At 50.1% G+C, this 20,148-nt stretch overlaps 1 protein-coding gene and 1 pseudogene across 5 annotated transcripts in view; one reads left to right on the plus strand and one right to left on the minus strand.

Moving 5' to 3' along the window:
• The window catches only part of LOC147902233 (ribosome biogenesis protein), an 88,487-nt gene that overhangs the window by 54,247 nt on the left and 14,092 nt on the right, over positions 1-20,148 (plus strand). For all 5 annotated transcript variants that reach the window (XM_087374976.1, XM_087374974.1, XM_087374972.1 and 2 more), the window contains one exon: positions 344-393. In XM_087374976.1, coding sequence (XP_087231102.1) covers positions 344-393 — 50 coding nt within the window. The remainder of the gene's footprint in view (positions 1-343; positions 394-20,148) is intronic.
• On the minus strand, positions 11,271-11,950 carry LOC147902234 (uncharacterized; annotated as a pseudogene).

Consider the following 20,148-nt stretch of genomic DNA (forward strand, 5'->3'; position numbering starts at 1 on the left):
TTTCTTTAAAGTGCTTAGGAGGGCCACCGTTTCTGCACTTCTGCATATGATGAATTCTTTCCGAGTTACACATTTGATCACACATGTTTAAACTACATGTAGCTAGATGTGGCCCTGCCTGATTTCCAAATGGAAAATACTCGGGCATAAACATACGGTTCCATGGCATATCTTTGCATGTCCATCCTACATCTCTGAAAGGCAATGGAATGCAATTGAACGTTAAGTGTTTATCTGGTTTTTTTTTTTGTCAAAAGTGATTTTCTTAATCACGGGCTTGCTCTTGTTAGTGATGGTGCTTTCTGCAATGAAAAAAGTTGTAACCTTTAACTTGTGTGTCCAGAGCTGCAGGAGGCTCAGCGTACTTTAAAGGCAAAGAAAACCATCTCAAAGGTTCAACACTTTCTCTCGTATATAAATTTATGATGCTACATAGGGATGATTAAAAAAGATGGTGAGTGGTTTCCTTATCATCTATCATGTGAGCGGAAGTCTGAGTTTTGGACCACAGGGCTGTCAATGGAAATGTATACCCTTAACAAAGAACTTAATAGTCCAAAGCTTGTATGATAGGGTGAACAGTGTGATTTGAGAGTATGATCTGTTAATGGCAGCGATGAGTGGCACTTACCAAGGTTTTGGGGGTGTACAGATGAGGAAAGAATGAAGTTATATTGATTCTCAGGAAGGACAAAGGGGGGTCTTTGAGATAAAAAATGACAATCACAGCTAACAGATAGAAACAGTTTGCAAAGCTTCTCTTTAAAGAGCCATGAGAAAGCCCCACAAAGTTATCAAACAATGCTAAATATAATTTATGAAAGTAAACTAAAACAACAAAGTGATGGCCCCTCATTGTCCCAGTTAATGCAAAACCTGAATCCATCAAGGTGCGAATCCATTCACCAAATGGAATCCTGAAAGGGAGCAGGTATTAAACCACAGCCCAAGATCTAGCTAAGATAGTGAGTCTTTGTTCCCCACTATAGCCCACACGATCTAGCTAAGATATTGAGTCTTCGTTCTCCACCCACTCGTGCTTGGTTCATGTACACTGCTTGTACAGGTTTTGTGCAGGTCTGCAATATTCTCCTTCACCTTTTATGAGGCCAGCTCTGATTCAGAATAGCACCAGGAATACCCTCTTGCAATCCTTTTGTTGGACTTAAGAATGTGTACATTTGTGTGGATCAAGGATTCCATACAACCGCATAGCCCAAGGATTCCTTAGTGACACTATGCAGCTGATGGGCTTCTTGGTGAGGTGGTGGCTCCTCACTCTATGCAGTGAGCTATTGGGGGACACGCACAAGAGGCCTTCTTCCTCTTGAGGTTAGTTTGTCAAGAATTTCCCTAGCCCCCTTCTCATTTCTTGTTGCAAACTTCTAGGTCATTATTTGAGGACGTAGGATTGTTAGGATTCGAGTTTGCAAATGAATGGCCCGTATGCAGAGGGCACAACTTAATGTCCTTACGCAGGGCCTCCTTGGCCAGTTGTGCATTGCATCTGGCAGCCGCATCAATTGCATAAATCCTTCAGCTTCTTTTTGGCTTCTCCAGCACCCTTGACACAAGGAGGGGTTGAGGGCTTCAAATGGATCCTTATAGGCCAGACGGCATGATACCTCGATTGCTAGGTTAGGATGAACATTCCTGCACAGCAATAGTCTGTATTAGTCCTTGAGAATATCGCTGCAAGCTTTTATGTTTGAGTACTACCATACGCTCTGTTGTCAGCAGAACTCTTTCAGTGAACCAAGTATTGCTAGCCACTTTTTTTCAAGCTAGCATATAGTGCAGAACAGCAGCTTCTTTTTGGCACAGGTCTATGGTCTTGTTCCTACTCCAAAAGTTTTATGGGTGGTGCATTCTTGGGAAGCTTTACCTGTGCCTTTCAAGGATGGCTCAGTGAAAGCCAGGACGTCTTCATTGTTGGTGTGATGTGTCATTGGGCCAATTAATATATTATCTGTTGATGGAGCATCATACTTCATCACATTTATTAATGGATTATCTTTCTTTTGTTGGTGCTTAGTGTGAAAATGAAGTCACCTGTCTTCTAATTTTTCAGTGTTCATAGCTTCCGCTGAAAATGAAGTGGTTGCAAGCTCAAAATACTTAGAAGTGACAAAGGGGGGGGATTATATGTCACACAAAGTCATGGAATTTTGCAAAGAACGTGGCATTAAACATCAGCTTATATGGCAGACACCTCTGTTGGAGATCAATGGCTGTTTTGTGATGGTTCCAACTACTGGCCTATGGGTCATTAATGTTATTGCTAGTGGTCTATGAGTCATTTAATGCTAGTGCTATTGGTACATGGGTGGAGAGATGTCATGTACATGCCACCTCACACTTCTGGATAATATGCCGCATGTACGGCCTTGGACCCTCATCCTGAGATGTACTTTGGGTCATGTGCAAGAGAGGATGGAGTTGGTCTCCTGAGAAATACTTGTCTTGTTTGTGGGTCTATCTTACTCCTTAGAGTTCTTGTGCTTGTGCATAGGCTTCTGCAATGCTTGTACTAGTTTCACATAGTAACATGTGCTTCCGCAATTCTTGTACTGGCTTAACATCCGGTAGGAGCTCATCTCGCGCTGGGTATTTCTGTTTAAACAGCTTGTGAAACGGAAGCTGGAGGAAATTGATAATTTCTTCACAAGTCCAAGCTCTTTAGTGATTCCTTGAGTGCCCTTGAGTGGCTTGAGGTAATTGGAGGACTGAAAGTCCTCATCATCTTGGTGCTTGAGGTTGTGTGGAGGTTTATGGGAGCTCACATGTCAGCGTGCATGTCAGTTCGACCATTCCCTGAACTGTATGGAGTTTCTAGGGTTTTTTGGAAGTGAGTGCTACTGCTGGCGGCTGGAATTGTGGTCACTCATGAGTCAATTGAACTGTGGAGACCTTATAGTGAGGATCTAGTGCCATTTGAAGTACAGTCACCATTGTTCTAATTACTTAGATTGGCTCTTTCAACAGCAGTGTAACTGCATGCTATTGGCCTTTTTGGCAATATCCTAGCACTTGTAAAGATGTGAAGCGTGGCTATTGCAATCTATTTGCCATCAAATGGTGTTGTTGCAATTTCTTGTGCTTGTGTTCAAGCCTTGGTGGCTGGTGACCTAGAGCAACTTGTCGTCATTCATGTGGACTGTAGAGGTCATGTCATGGTATTGGAACTATTGGATTAAGGGTGGCGTGTTGCTTGTGTCCAACTGGTGGTCACCCATTGAGACATGTAGTCAATGCTGCAGCCCTAAGTGCCTTTTGTACTTTTCAAGTGGTCACACGGGTGTTTGCCATGAAAGCTGTGAATATGAGAACGGGATCACAATATATATCATGAGAAATGAGGGCCTGGAGGCCCCCTATTTATCGGGCTCAAACTTGTCTGCATAGTGGTTAACATCTGTTTGTGTTTCCCTAGGCAGTGAGCTGGGTTTCTTTGGAACAGGCTGGTTTTTTCTTCTTTCAGCCTTGATCCGGTTTTTTTCCATACTCAGCACCTTCGGGGCTGCTGTTGTTTTTTAAGCATTAATAGAAGGTTCCTTTCTTTGAAAAAAAAAAAAACATCTGTTTGTGTTGGAGAAGCATCGCCTCTCGGTCTAGCTTTTGTTGCCTCTTTGCCTTGGCGAGCTCTGCAAGTTGCAGTGCCTCCTCATTCTTGCATTCCTCACGCATCACTAAGAGCAGTTTTTCAAAATCTGTGGTTCCTTTTGCTTCCAGCGGCTTTCCTTCTTCTTTTTCCTCTAGAGGTTGCGTTGTCTGGTCCAACTGTCTTCTAGCTGGGATGAATGTTCTTCGAGTTGCTATAGGAGGACCCGATTGTGCTCTAGAAGATTTGCCATCATTTCTTGAGCACTTGGTGGAAACGTATCTTTTTTATAGTCTTTCTCCTCTTCCTTTTTTTTTTCCGAAAAAACAGTGCTTATTATATTACTTCGAGAACAAAATACAAGAGGTCAGCTTATAGCTGACGGGCTGCGTTCACAAACCGGACGCAGCCCTAAAAGGTAGCATAATAAATCATACTCTCACGGAGGGATATGCTGAGTGTGAATGAACAGCCATCGGGGTGGTGAGTAGTGCCACCGAAGGCCCTGCGTAGTCTGCTCGAAGAAGAGGCTCTGTGTGTCCCAAGCCTGGAGGAAGCGTCTCCGCTTCTCCTGACCAGCCCGGGAGTCTCCCTGAATCTGGTCCCACTGGCCTCTGAGGGTATGAATAATCTCACTCCAAATCTCCGCCATGATCTGGGCAATCGATAAGGAAGTGCCACCGAGGATCTGCGCGCAGCGCGAGGTCCAGATGTGCCATCCTGTAATGCTGCTGATAATCTCCCAGACTGGCTGGCTCTCCCGAACTCCTGTATCAGCCTCTGCTAGGTGCTGTGGGATACCCTCGAGCGGCCCCCACGTCCCCTGTGTGATAAGGAAGGTGGGGTCCTGCTGGCATGCCTCGAACAAGTGATGAAGACCAGGTGCGGTGCTGCACCAACAGAACGCGCCCCAAGTGATCACTCCTAGCTCTGGTGCTGCGCGGGTAAGAAGCCCGAAGGTCCACCTCCACACTTCCTGGGCGCGCGTGCAGCTCCACAGGCAGTGTGACTCCTCGTCCGCATGGCAAATCTGACAGCAACCGTCCTGGCCTATCTGCCTCAACCAGCTCCCCACTGGAAGACCTTTGTGGGCAAGAAGCCACAGGAAGTATGAGATCTTCCGCGGCCGCCAGCTCTCCCACAAGGCCTTCCAGAATGCCTGCAAAAAGAACCTGGAAATACCCTGTGCGTACCAGCTAGGTCGCTGGGTGGGGGGGCGGCTCTGCATCCTCCCAAGAACTCGCCTGCCCAGAGTCGTGCTGTAAGCGAAGAAGGAAGTCGGCCCCTGTCCTGTCACAATCTCTGGCCACCACCACTCTCCTGGGTCCCACTCAAGCTCTGACAAGGCCCGCCCCTCCCATAGCCAAAGACGCCAAAGCTGCAACTGGTCCTGCTCGATACTAGGGTCGGTACGCCAGACCTTCCCCAGAAGGCCTACGACCCTAACCCTCTGCCACAGGAGTAGGGGGTCGATGAGCGCATCCTCTCTCCTGAGTCGTCCATCCCCTGAAACCGCGAAGAAGGCGATAGAGGAGTCATCCAAACGTCCTGCGACCACCAGTGGGATGCCACGGGGGGTGAACTGTCCCAGCCAACGGGTGTCTCCAGGCATGAGGACCTGAGGCTCAGGTGGAGCCAACCAAGCGGCTGGGATCGCTCCGTCAATCTCCGTGCGTCTCGCTTGGACTCCACGTGCACCTCCAGCTGCGACTGCAAGATCGGTCATCTCCAGATGTCTGTACGTATCCCTCCAAACCCGAAGGGACCGGGCTGGCCCCCTCATCCAGCCGTCCCACCTGATATGTGATCTCTCCCCCAACTGAAGGCCCTCGGCGTCTCTGACCTGCCCATTCCAGACGAGCGTCTGGCGATCGATCTCCTCCTGACAGCTGGGCTGGGACTGTATGAGACTGAGACAAAGCCGCCTCCACACCATGAGGAGGCTACGAACGAGTGGAGAACGGGGCTGAGTGAGCGGGGCAGAAGTGAAGATCCACCTGAGGGACGGTGGCCACTCTCCACCTCGGCGCGGGACACAAGAGCCTATTCCCTGCTGAAGCAACATCTTCCACGTCTGCCCCCCTGGGGTCAAACCGCGGATGACAAGCTTGCCTAACAAGGCCTGACTCTGAAGCTCTGGATCGATAACCCCCAGGCCACCCTCTGCCTGCGGAAGAATGACTGTCTGCCAAGCAACCCTGGCTCTGGTATCTCTAAGACCATCCTCCCCAGACCAAAGGAAGTTCCGAACCAACCTCTTGAGCTGTGCCACGCTGGATCTCGAGAAGCACCAGCATGAAGCCACATACCAAGCCGTGGCTAGAAGGACCTGGTTAACTACCAGGGCACGACCTGCAAGAGACAGCTTAGCAGTACTCCAGAAAGCCAGCTTCCGTCGGATGGAGTCTAGCACCGGGAGAAACTGCTGAGCTGGCGTGATGTCTAGGCCAACCTGGAAGCCAAGGTATCTAGCTGTCTGTCCTCGTGGAATCCATCTGAAACCCAGAAATCGCCCCCACTGAGAACACGCCCCAGGGTCTGTGAGAAAACCAACTGACTTGTTTCAGTTGATTTTCGCACCAGCGGCCGAGCAGAAGACCTCCAAGGCCATCCGCACCCTCTCTAGCATCCTCTCATCATCCTGGACATAAAGGGCTGTATCATCTGCGTACTCCGAGTCCAGAAGCTCCGTGTCCTCCCGAAGTGGAAGGCGAACCCCCCGGATCCCGGTAGACCTCGCCCGAAGGTAGTAAGTCATGGCCTCGGCGAAGAAAAGAAACAGGTAAGGAGCAAGGGGGCAACCCTGACGCACTGATCTCTCCAGGCTAAAGCGCTCACCCATCCTGCCTCCAATGATGACCCTGCTAGACGCTGTCCTGTACAAAGCTGAGATACCCTGAATCCATCCTGCGGGGAAACCTAGCCGCTCCAGAGTCCCCTCCAAAAAGGCCCAGTCCACGCGATCGTAGGCCTTCTCAAAGTCGAGAAGTAGAATGGCAAGGTGTGATCCACTGTGCTGAGCCCACTCCGCCGCCTCTGAAAAGGTGAAGACATTATCCAAGATACTGCGATCCTGGACAAAGCCTGTCTGAGTGTCATGAATGAGGTCTGGGAGTAGAGGCCGAACTCTGGCACTGATCATCTTAGCGAGGATTTTGTAGGCGGTAGTAAGGAGAGTGATCGGACGCCACTGGCGGATCTCCTGTCTATCTCCTCCCTTCGGGATGAGGCAAATCAGACCCGAAGAGAGGCTCTCTGGCATCAAACCGCTGCTGAAAATCCCCTGCAGAGCTGCGAGGAGGGGCTGATGGATCTGGTCCCAGAAGGAAATGAAGAAAGCTCGGGGAAGCCCATCCTCTCCTGGGCATTTCTGTCCGTCGATAGCCATCAAGGCCTCCAGCATCTCATCCGAGGTAAACGGCGCCAACAACATCGCCTGCATGCTAGGCTGGACCAGGGATGGAATGTGCCTCCACACCTCCTCACGGGCACGACTAGCACGAGGGGCAAGCGGCTCCTGCTGGAAGAGGGTCCTGTAGAAGTCAGTGGCCAACCCCAGGACCTCCCCCGAATCCGTAACGATGTGACCATCCGCTGTCCTGAGACTCCGAAGCTGATCACCTGCAGCTCTCTGGCCATGCGTCCTGAAGAACTCTCTGCACATCCGATCACCCTTCCGGGCCCAGAAGGAGAGAGAGGCGTGATAGGAAAACTCTGAGCGGCGCTGGAGTGTCTCCTCCAGGAGGGCTCTGGCTCGAAGGGCCTGGATCCGAAGCTCCTCCGAGCCCGGGGAAGCCTGCTGGAGTCGCTGAATGGATGCGAGGTCCCTCCGAAGAGCTCTCTCTCTACTCCACCACTCCTGACGAACCTGTAGGGCTGCTAGCTGGCAGATCTGGCTGGACTCCTGCAGAGCCTGCGCAACTGAGTCCACCAAATCCGTACACTCCCCCCAATCTCTGTCCCAAAGACTGCAAATACTGCTACGCACGTCCTCCCTCGAGAAAATAGAATCGGGAATCCTGCATGACCGGGGGGGGAGGGTTTGGGCTGCCGAATCTAATGAGAGGAGTACCGGCGCATGGTCAGAAAGTGCCGTCCCTGGAACTATACCCGCCTGACCGCCTCTACTGATGGCCCAATCACTGACATAGAATCTATCAAGCCTCTCCAGGAGTCTGCCTCCTTCCCTGCGGAAGCCCCAAGAGAAGTCCAGGCTCCCGTGCCAACGCCGGAAGGACGGGTCTCTCCAGCTGTCCCTACCTCCTGTCACGAAGATGAAGGAGTCCCAAGCGGACTGCTCTGCCTGAGCCATACCTGTAAACTCCGGACCTCTGCCCTGCTGGTCCTCCAATGACTCCAGATTGTTGAAGTCACCTCCAACAATCCAGGAATCCATGACTGGAAGAATCCCTGTAAGTGTCCTCCAGAAAGTGGCTCTGCATCGGAGGTCTGTAGGAGCGTAGATATTGAGTATTCCAATTTTGGATCCCTCCAAATCCAGGCCTACCCAAAGGGCTCGGCCTGGGATCAACGTGCCATGACCGAAAACTCCCTGGGCTAACTGCTCGCACACGGAGGTACAGACACCCCCGCTCCTCCCCTGTGCGCCGATCGAGGGCTCCCAGTAAGTGTAGGAACGTCCAGGGAGAACCTTCCCGCAGCTACGGGAATGAGCCGCAGAAAGCTTGTGCTCCTGGAGCAGAAGTACATCCAAACGACCAATCACTGCAGGCTGAAGTTCCTGCCGCAAAATGAGCTTCCTGGGACCACGGGTGCCAGAAGAGTGAAACCCGTTCACATTCCAGGATACGAGGTGTAGGCTCATGGCGAGGGATGGGGGGCTGCGAACAACTGTCTGCTCGCGGTCGAAGTCGATGAAGAATCAGGCATGTCGGAATGGAGGCGCTGCCGCTTATGAGAAGGTTTGGAGGGGGAGACGGGATCGTCCTGCCCGTCCTTCAACACCTTCAACAAAGGCGAGAGGCCTTTGGTGCCATGAACAAATGCTTTCTCGAGCCAGCTCGAGATCTCTGAAGTGGTCATCCCATAGAAGGTGCGGAGTTTCTGATGGGACCAAGCTCTGACATCCTGGGGGAGAGGCCATGACGGGGCAGGTCTGAGGATCACAATCAGTCGGAAGCGTTTGGCGGCGCAGCGCCACCGCAAGCGCACATCGCCCTCGGACCACTGAGTCTCGAGAAGCTGCCCACCGGACGGGCCTATCCAGGAACAGACCTGGGCGTGTGTCTGCTCTCTGAGCGCCTCCCAAACCGTGTCGTCTGTCCAGGTCTCGGTGCCATCGCTGAGGAACGTGAAGGCGAAGCTAGGGCCATCCCTAGGGGCCAAGGCGACAATCTTCCCATCCGCCCCTTTGCGGAGCAAGAAGATGCTGATGTCGAGATAAGCCGGGAAGGTCCCAAGGTCGGCCACGTCCAAGTAGTCCCAGGGGCCTGATCTGTAAAAGTCTCGAGGAAGCGCTCTCTCCTGAAGCTGAGACCCATCAGAGTCTGCCACTGAGGGGCTAGCGGCCATGGAAGCCTGCTCCGGTGGTGGTGTAGACTCCGGGTGTCCTGCCAGCGGGGGGGAGGGGGAGGAGGCTGAGGGGCAGGCGACTCGAGCTCCACGGAGGCGACTGGCGGAGCAGGTGGAGGAGGCGGAACGGGGGCTGCCCTCGACTGGGAAGCCGAGGGTGCAACTAACACTGTAGAGGAGTCGAGGGGGGCGGAGGGAGGGGGGGGATGGGGACTCCTCTGGAGCTGGGGCTGAGAGGGAGGAGAAGGAGACTGAGGAGGAAGAGACGGAGGCTGAGGCTGCGGGCCGGGCGAAGGGAGGGGAAACTGGGGAGGGGACTGGGGCTGAGTGGAAAGGGGCGAGGGAGCGGGAGAGGGGGGGATCTGGGGCTGTGACGGGCGGCCTGCCGTCGACGAAGAAGCTCTCCCAGGTCCCTGGGGCGGCTTCCTGTCAGGTCTCTGGGGTGCTGCTGCCGGAAGGGTAACCTCTGCCTCCTTGCCTTTATCCGAGATCTTCTTGTTCCTTCCTCTTTTCCTTCTAACCTCGGTCCAGCCACCCACTAACTCTGGACCGGGCTCCGCCTGCCTCGGCTCCTCCTGACGTGACTGTCCAGGGGGGGGGCGGGGGCGGAGGAGGCGGGGGCGGGGGGGGTCGAGATGAACTGGCGAAGCGTGGGCACGCAGCCGCCAAGTGCCCAAAGCCATGGCACCTCAGGCACTGACCTGGCTGTCCGGTGACTATCATGCTCTGGGTGATGCTGCCGGCATCTGTCACAATCTCGATCACTGCAGGGAGGGTCGCAGGGTCTGCCACAGCCACTCGGACACGGGGGGCTCCTGCCGTGGTCACCGCATCGGCGAAGGTGTCGTGCATAACCCATCCAAAATGGGAGCCCAAGTCCCTGACAATCGGCCGCAGCTCAGCAGCAAGCCCTGGAAAAACTAGTGTCACTGGGTGGCGAGGTATACGGAACCGAACATCAAAATCTGCTGCGCTGAATCCACGGTACCACGGGACTATCATGATAATCTTTCCATCCACCGATGTGGGGGAACCGGCAATCAGGTTGCTCGCAGCTTTCTCATTGGAGAGTTTGAGCCAGAAGATGCCCCTTCCCATAAGGGCCACCTCCTCAATATGGCCATCCTCTAGCAGGAGAGTGGACTGGAGCCAGTCCCTGATGGCTGCTCTGGAGGGAGAGTGTCCAATGACTCTACCGTAAACAGAGGTACGGGCAAAGTCAGTGGCAACCTCCTGCACTCGGGATGATTGTTGCTCTGTCAGGATAACGCGGTAGGCATCTGGAGAGGGAGGGTCCGACTGGGCCTCCGGATCCGGGCAGGGGGCCGCCATACCGCCAAGACTAACTGCAAGCTTCCGATGAAGAACAGGCTGCCACCCCAAAAGGGGAGACGAAGCGGGAGGATGGCGCCGGGGTATGGAAGGGATGGTGGCGGAGGCGGAGGGTGGAGGCGGGGTGGGGAAGTGAAGCAGAGGGGCGAGCGAAGCGAGGTGGGTGAACGGGGGGGGTCGGGTGGGGCGGGGTGAAGGGTACGGGGCAGGCGGGTGGCGCGGGAGGGCGGGGGGGGCGGGGGTGATGTGGCAGAGGCGGAGGGGTGAATTGGGGAGCGGAGTGTTTTTTTTTTTTTTTTAAAGGAGCGGAAGGAAGCGGGGGGAGCGGAGTGGAGGCGAGGGGGGGTGGAAGGCGGAGAGGCGGGTGAGGGCGCGGGGGACGGGGGGGAGCGGGATGGAGGCGGGGAACGAGGGGGTCGGGTGAGTGAGCGAGGCGGGTGAGCGAGGGGCGGGTCGGGTGAGCGAGGGGGGCGGGTGAGCGAGGGCGGGGGGGGGGCGAGGGCGGAGAGGCAGGGGGCGGGGGATGGGAGGCGACGAGCGAGGCGGAGGGATGGGTAGCGGGTGAGCGGGATGGCGGGTGAGGCGAGCGAGGCGGCGGGTGAGGGGGATGGCGAGCGGAAGGTGAGAGTGGAGAGACAGGGGGCGGGGGGGGGGGGGGGGGAGGTAGTTAGCGATGGGGGATGGAAGCTCGCAGGAGCGACGCGAATTACAAGAATATAGTGATATGTACGGTTCTTTCTCCTCTTCCTAGTGTTCAAAGTTGGCATCTTTTCTCGACCCTTCATGGCATGTCCTTTATGGATCTCTATTGGAGTGCAAGCCCCATCAGTAAAGAGAGATGGCACCTTGAAGTGGGATGCATGAGCGCAACAAAACCATGGATGGGTCGTTTTATCCACTTCCACCTCTTGTTGACATGAAAGAGGATGTCATCACGCTTTGGTGTGGCATCCAAGATATGATGGACTAATATCCGTATCTAGAATGGTAGAGGCGCTAATCTCTGTAATGGCCTCTTTCATGAAGTGATGGAGAAGCCCTAAAGTAGCCTCTCCATGTCCATCATGCACAATATCTTGTACAAGGACATAATGACAAACCTTCACCGCTTGCCAAAAAGTCTCTTTGAAGCAAAGCCGTTGAATGTTTTAGCGTCTCGTTGAGTGCACTTCGCTCTCCTTTCAACCATTCTTTGAATTCATAGGAAACAAGCGTGTTTTGGACATCATAGAGCTGCTCGAAGAGTAGCCAAATAGCAGCAAAAAGTGTCTTTGATGGCTTCTTGAATTCCAAGTCGGAGCAGGTACGAAAGATGGAAAGAACCTTGTTTTTTGAGTTGATGAAGCTCACATTGGAGCAAGGGTCACTCACAATGGTCTTCACCCATGCCAATTCACCTATGTCCTCCCTGAGAAGATCAAGGCAATGACTAGCACAAGGAGTCCACATTATCGAGGGAAACTCCCTTTCAAGCATGTGATCCATAGACCTAGAATTGGAGGCATTATCCATTACGACTTGCACCACATTTGTGATCTGGCTGAAAAAACTCCATGATAGAGCTCCGATAGGGATCAGCCAAGGAAGAAGTCTGCTCCTGTCTCGAGATGCTCTTTGGTGTCTAAGTACCTCATGAAGAAGCGTGCCAAACACCTCTGGTCTGGGTAGGAGAGGAATCGGGCCAAAATCTTATAGCTATCTCTGAAGAGGCAGTAGAAACGCCCGTGGATCTCATTGTAAACATGACATCTGAAGATGAAGTGCTCCTCTGTCTCAACCTCCTACATGCCACGTAATGTGCATATGCGCCTCTCCTTGGGTAGGCGCTTTGCTTTGCCGCTCTCGATATGAAGTCTATGTGAAGAGACTCGGAAGAGAGAGATCCTCAGTGAGTGGGGTAAGTAGATCTGTGTGTATCCTGGTGGGTCAATGAAACCCTCCTCTATGATATGCAAGCAGTGATCTTTGTAGAAGCTAAGTTTCACAGGGAGCTCACTCGGTCTTAACCAGGTCCGGAATGTGTGTAGGTGTAAGAGATCCTCACGGATAACCTGGTTGACCTCGTGTGATAGGAGGGGAGAAAACGGAGCACCCATGTTGTATTGGAAGGGAGGGAGTCTATCCATGTGGAGCCCCAGTCGCTCAAGCCATCTCTTTGTGCATGCATACCAGCATTTGTGGTCCCCTCCTGTTGAAAGTGCCATAGAAGAGGACAGTGCTAGCCACGGTAGCTTGCTGCGCCCAGAAGTGTAGTGGTGTACTTTTTCCTTTTTGGCGTACTTAGTACTTTGTCCCAGAGGCCTACGAGGCCTCTCGCAGACGTTAATACATCTTTCTTTTCTTTATTTTCTCTTGGGGGGCAACAACGCTCTATTGCTGACCTCATGCCTCCACTTCCACAACCTCATCCATCCCGATGTCCTGTTGCTGATGATGATGATGATGATGATGGTTATAATGATGTGGATGATGATGCTGAGATTCATATATATATTCGAGCTATGATTATGTTGTACTTAGGAATTAGTACTGCCATTTTGCATTTTTTTGCATTCTGCATTGCTGTGGATGCTTGTTTAGTAGCTCCACTACCACAGCTCATTGTATCAGGTTTTTCACAGTCTCATAGACCCATCGGTCTTTCAAATACTTTAATAAACTCTCTCTCTCTCTCTCTCTCTCTCTCTCTCTCTCTCTCATCATCTCTCATCGGCATGACCTCCGTGGATACACATGACACACATGCTAGATTTCTGTGGATTCGAATCCGACACACCTCGTGACAAGACCTCTATACCGTCGTATGCTACTTCCCCCCCTAGACCTGACACTTTTCTCGAGACCTATGCGAGGAGGTTGAGACTTCACCATACACAGTTCTATATCTAGACATCATGGATTTCTCAAGCCATAGGGAAGCTCTCCTTGTTAGAAACTTCAACGCAAGGATGGACACACGTCAGGTATCGCTTTTAGATATTCACGATGACTCTATCTTATCATCAGAGGTTGATTAGATGAGGCAATGATGTCCGGAGTTTCCACAGACAAGCAAGGCTTAGTCACATCTTATGGGCATGCATTCTTAGACATGGGTAGGATATATGATCTTGTCATTTATAATGGTTTGGGTCGGTGGCCCTCCTAGGGTGGTTTCACTTGTTTCTCACACTGGGGAGGTCATCTAGCATACTTGACTATCTCATGGGATTCCCTGCCTTCACCTTGCACATCACTCATTTCTCCTTCTCGCCAGCACCTCCAGGAGCAGATCACACCTATCTCTTTTTTAATATATTCACACCACGACACCACCCACACACACTACATATCACGACATACACTTTGATCATAGCCTTCCACTTCAGTACTCCGCCCACCTTTCCAATCTACTCATGACATACCACCTGATCACCTGCTCCCACCATAAGGCCTCCCTACACACTTTCACACACCATCCGTTCCACTCGTCCGCCACCTCCTGGCTGGTACGATGATGAGTGTAAGGCTCTCCACGGTCAACTCAGATTTGAGACTAAGCATCACCTTCCGAGTGAGACAAATATGATACGCAAGTGCCCTTGTCTCGTCTACCAAAAGAAGAAGGCTTCTCGAGCGACGAGTCCCATCTCCTCTCACGAACACTATGGCACTCCGCACGTTGTATGACATTCCTCATCAGCCATCACCTAACCTCTCACCCTTAACCCGTTCTACTTCTTGCACTCTTTTCACAGCCGGAGGTGTCAAACACGCAGCTTTTAAGCTTCGGCCAAGCTAAAGATCATAAGGGAGAATTCATCGTATATGGAATAAATACTATGGCCCTAGCTTTTTAACGAGGCGATTTACACAAGTTTCGCTCACACCTAAACCCTTAACGCCATCAGTCCCATTCATAAAGCAGGGGATCCCATGAGCCCATTATGATTGGGCATGTCATGTCTAAGATCTACGCATCAGCTCTCGACACAAAGGTTAGCTGGTTTGCAGAGCTCCGAGGGACAGGTAGAATTTTGGGCCAATCACGCGACTCTAGATCATGTTAGAACAAATTGATGAAGGTATACCTATGGTTGTGTGTGTGCTTGTGTGTCCATGTGTGTGACCACCTGTGTGGTGAGTGTGCCTGTAGTAGGTGTGATTGATGATGTGTCAGTCAGTAGGTGTGAGTGTGGAAGGTTCTAGTGGATGATTGAGAGATTCATGGAGAGATCAGTGGAGTGATTTGTGGATCTGGGATGCTCTCTCTTGAGCTCACATGTGATGCATGGTCTTTATTTGCAAGAAAAGAAGCACCTTGAACCATTGGAGGTGCTTTTTTGAGTTACTTCATTTGGTATCAGAGCAATATGATCCACCATGAGCCTAGTAGCCCAAATCCTAGTTAGATGCCACGTGTCATATTCTTCAAACTCACCTTCTTCCTCTTCTTCTTCTTCTATCTTATGCCCATTTTTCTTTAAGCTTAGTTCTCCTCATCCACAGCTTCGTTTGCTCCATCCTTTCAGCTGGAGATACTTCATATTAGGGCGAATCCACACAATGAAGGGCTTGGCCTAATTCGACGTATTCTGCCCAACATTGTCTCTACAAAAGTCGCTAAAATTTTGCCACTTTGTCTTAGTTCTCTTTGATGGAAGTATATCTTGGAAAACCCTTCTAGGATCAGCTGGGTGACATCACAAGGAGCCTCCCTGTCAGTTTTGGTGAGCAATGCTGGAGTATTCGAAGAGATCTGGCCGTTTTTTGTCTCAGCCTTCTACTGCTTCTATCTGACGACCTGCGCAAGAATTTCGCCTCTGCCTGTAGCTGCTGATAGGCGACCCCTAGAACTTCTTTCTGCTGCAAAAGCCCTCTGAGATCTTGCTCCATCAGTTGTTGATGCATGACAAGTCTAGAATCATCATTATGTTCTAGATACTTCTACTCAAAACTTGATAAGTTTGAGAGAGGGACACTTGTAGCTTGGACACTTGTAGATTGGCAAACTAGAATCAAGTCTGTCCTCAGGACTATCTTTGATGAATGTTTCTTTGATCATCTTCCATTGATGCTTGAAATGAATGTCATATATATGGATGACATGATCATGGCATTTGTGCCACTTGTAAAGGGAGTAGACACTGCCTACAAAGGTAAGACCTTCCCTATGACTGCTAGAAAGAATTCTTATTCCAGTAGATGCGGAGGATCTCGCAGCGTGGGAAGAGAAGGATGCCTAGGCCCTAGCCATGTTGATAGGGACGATGGCAGATGCAGTAGTTCCCCATATTTAGATGGTGGAGACGTCTATAGAGGCGTGGGCCATACTAAAGGATTTGTATGAAATAGATAGCACGTCACGGATCCTCACTTTCAGTTGTACAATCTGGATATGAGAGAGAGACAATGTTCATAACCATCTGGCGAAGGTCAACGTGGTGAGGGACCATCTCGTTGCAATTGGTCAAAAGGTAGACTCGAGTCAGCTGGCATTGCTGACACTTCACAAGCTACCTAGGAGTTTCAAGAGCTTCGTGACAACAGTTACTATGGGACAAAGGACCAAGCCTCTCACATTCAAAAAGCTTGGCCTGTTACTATTGCAAGCGGAGGCTCATGAGAAATTGTTCAATCAATCGAACGAGAAAGCACTTGTGGCGAAGGACAAGCGGGACAACAGCAAGTCCAAGGATTCCAAGCAATTCCGAGGATGCAAAGAAGAAGAAGATGATGAAATGCTTCTACTGTGAAAAGCTTGGTCACTCAGCTAAGGAATTCCGGAAGAAGAAGGTAGACCTAAAGCGGAAGGAATCAGCCAACATCACTACCCGCGCACTCTTTATTATTACTGAGTATTGCTCAGCCTACGCAGTGAGCGAAGGCAAGGAAGGCACTTCCACCGATTGCAGGCAATGATCGTGTTTGTAGGGCTTTCTTGGAGGGCAAGCAACACAGGGATAAGTTCCCACAAGAGGCCTCATCACAAGCCAAGAAGCCACTAGAGTTGGTTCACTCTGATATCTGTGGCCTGATGTTAAGAAATTCATTTGCACGTTCGCGTAATTCTCTTTTATTTGTGGATGATTTCTATCGGATGACCTAGATATATTGCCTAGCTAAGAAGTTTCAGGCTTAAGAGAAATTCAAGGAATGGAAGGCCCAGGTAGAAAAGGAGACAAAGGAGGTAGTCAAAGCCTTCCTCATAGATAGAGGGGGGGGGAGTTCACTTCTACCGAGTTCAATGGATTTTGCAAGAAGCACGGGATCAAGTGGCAACTTACTACAGCACGCACATCTTGGCGCAATGGAGTTGCTGAGCAAAAGCATAGAATCATTACAAAGATAGGTTTGACCATGTTGCGAGGGAAAAGTCTTTCGACAACTTATTGGGGTGAAGCCGTGAACACTGCCATTCACATCCTCAATAGAACCAAGACCAAGTCTATTGATAATAAGACTCCATATGAAGCTTATTGTGGTAAGGAACCTACAATATCTCATTTGCAGATTTTCGGTTCTAATGCATTTGTTCATATGCATAAGGCTGAGTGGACGAAGCTTGATTCCCATAGCAGAAGATGTATCTTTGTCAGGTACAATGAAGAATCCAAGGCTCATCACCTCTAAGAGAGAGAGAGAGAGAGAGAGAGAGAGAGAGTTTATTAAAAGTATTCGAAAGACCGAAGGGTGGTCCAATGAGTTGAGGGGTGGAGCCTCTAAGCGGGAATGTAACTCCCATGACGAAAACTAAAACGCCATACTTATAACAATACTGATACGTAGAGAGGAATCTTTGAGCTCATGGAGAGGATGGGGGCTGGTGGCACTATGGTGATCATCTGGAAGTTGGCAGAGATGTCAAGGCTAAGAGGGGGTCGACCATGTGCGAGGCTGCGATGGCAGCATAAAACTTGTGATGGAGCACTCGCTGTTGTCGGTATGTGTGGTCCGTGTGTGTGTGTGTGTGTGTGTGGGGGGGGGGGGGGGGGGGAGTGATTGTGGATTTGTTTTGTGTGTGAGTGTGTGTGTGTTCAATTAGTGAGAGGTGTGTAGAGAGTGGAGAAGCCTTGCAGATCAGCTCCAAAGCATCCTGCAACCAGCCCGTGAGCATCAGCACCCTGTTGCGCTGCATCAACGCCCTGAACTCGATCTTTTGGAGCAGACATAAGCCGCCGTACAGCCCGTCAGACCTCCATACAGTTTCCGTACAGCTTCCGTACAGCTGTACGGCCTGTACGGCCCATTTCGCCTGTTGCAGTCTGCTGCTCCCACATCGTATCTGGTTCCTGGTCTGTTTTCTGCGCAGGGTTCTGCCTCCGGACTACAGCTACGCCCTGATCTTGAAGGCCTTCACTCCCATTTCTCTCCTCTTCAGTCTCTGGGTCTGCTGCACTTTTTCCATTGCCAAAATCTTCCATTTCCCTCTGAAATATATTTCATCTGGGGTTTTTTACGGGTTTTTTTCTCTCTGTTTCCTCTACAAAACTGTTTTCTATCCTATCTCGACCTCTACATCCCTCTTTTCCTTCTTTCTCCTTACAAATATACTCTTTTGCTCTTCTTTGTGGGCTTCCTGTGGGCTTTTTTTGGGACTGGTTTTTTTCCTCCACTACCACTTTACAGGTACCTCCTTTCTGAGTTCCACTTTTTACAAAGCTATGGCTGAATATTCCTATGAAAAGACATTTCAAAAGGAACGTTCGGTTCATTGCAAGAAGCAAAAGCAGGCTGAGGGTCAGCATGACCCGGTACATGATACTCTTGAGGCCCAACTGGTCTATGATGTCATGCATGAAGGATTTGCAAACACAAGGAAAGAGTGGAAAGATTCGGTTCCATCAGTTGGCCTCATGGTGGAAGTAGATGAAATTGTGGATCCCGTAAGAGAATATGCTAAAAATGCAGTAATTTTATTTTTTCCTGGCCGGATGCCACCTGCTGCAGAGATAGGCAACTGGTTGACTCGCACACTGGCTGGCTCGTTTGTTCACAAAGTGCACTATGCAGCCAGGGTTTTTTTTGAGGTTATTATGGTGGATGAGGTACACAGACAAGTGCTTTTGGAACATTCGTCTCTTTTTTTTGGGCAGCAAAGGGTGCATGTATTGCCATGGTCTCCCACAAGGGATTATCAGGCTTTAATCCGACACAGATGCCCCGGTCTGGGTTGAAGTTGTAGACTTTCCACAATGCATGGCCTCACTCTTGCCTAAAATTGCAGCTTCTTTAGGCAAAGTGGTTTGCCCACCACGGCCTAATGGCAATTCAAATCGATTTTGCATTCTTTGGGATACTGATAATCCCACACCAGACTCTTATTCAGTCACGGTGAATAATGTGGACATGGGAAGTGCTTTTTACAAACTGAAATAGGGATTATTTGCAGGGGCTTGTTTTGACTGCAAAAAATTTGGACACATGGCTTCACAATGTCCAATGAATCAGCATAAAATGCCTCTTGCTGTTTTACCGGTTCAAATGCCTACCAAGGATGCTCCTACTTCTATTGCAAATAAAAACAAAGGTAGTAGACAGTTTTCTGGAATTCAGGATAAAGGCAAAGCTCCAGTGGTTTCAAATGGGAATGTTTCTTCACATTCACCTCTTGCTATTCAACCCTCGACAAAAGGACAGAAACCTCCAACCGATCGATGGCAAAGTCCAAGAAAAGTTATTTCTGCTAGAAGACTTCCACCCCCTCGTACTTGAAATGGTGCGTCTTCTAGTGGAAACACCCCAGAGGTCAATATAGGAATTGGGATCACATGGGCTGCAGTGACAGCCAGCAGAACACTCTTCCCTGAAGAAGAGGTTGCTGCTTTGCTGTCTACTCCTCAGGTGGATATTTCTTCTCAGGGGAGAAGCATTGACCCTGAGATAGAAATGCAGGGTTGACATCATGAAATTTGCTGTTGTACATAGTTGTTATATTACTATAAATATCTGTAAATATGATTGCTCATATCAAATGTCTTACACTCAATGTCCAAGGGATGTGTGGCAGTAGGAAATGGAAAACAGTGTGGCTGTACATCAATAGTTTTCAGCCTGACATAGTGGCATTACAAGAACATAACCAACATGTCTATGCAGGAAAGACATGACACTACTGTGGCTATGACATTCTATGCTGGAGAGCACTCTTTCTCAGGGGTGGTCATTTTGATCAAACATGAGCTTCAACCAATTATTGCTTTAAATGACCACAAAGGCAGATGGCTTGTTCTTCAATGCATTATTCGAGGAGAGGTGTTTAAATTTGCCTCTGTTTATGCACCTCAATCCTCTAGAGAAAGAACTGAAATTTGGGATGCCATGCAACAATATCCATGGAGATATCATGCCTATATGTGGGGATTTCAATAATGCTCCTCAACAAGGTGACAATACCTCCAGACATACTCATATGTTAACCCCTGAAAGGCATGCATGGTCTCAATTACTGATGCATCTGGATTTGGTGGACCTTTGGAAGGAATTGCAGCCTTTGTCACCTGGATACACATTCCAACATAATGCTCTTTCTTCTTATCAGACACGTCTGGATCGATGGTATAGTGTAGCTCAAAAATGGGGATTTTACATGCAAAATGTGGATTAACTATGCCTTTGTGCATTCAGATCATGCACCTCTATGGTTGCGGTTATCCTTTCATGATATGCCAGATGATAGATTGCCACAAAGGCGACATCTGATC

The sequence above is a fragment of the Dipteris shenzhenensis genome, chromosome 5 (genome assembly GCF_047967505.1).
Source record: "Dipteris shenzhenensis isolate YYH24624 ecotype China chromosome 5, Dip_SZ_1.0, whole genome shotgun sequence".
Classification (NCBI taxonomy): Eukaryota; Viridiplantae; Streptophyta; class Polypodiopsida; order Gleicheniales; family Dipteridaceae; genus Dipteris; species Dipteris shenzhenensis.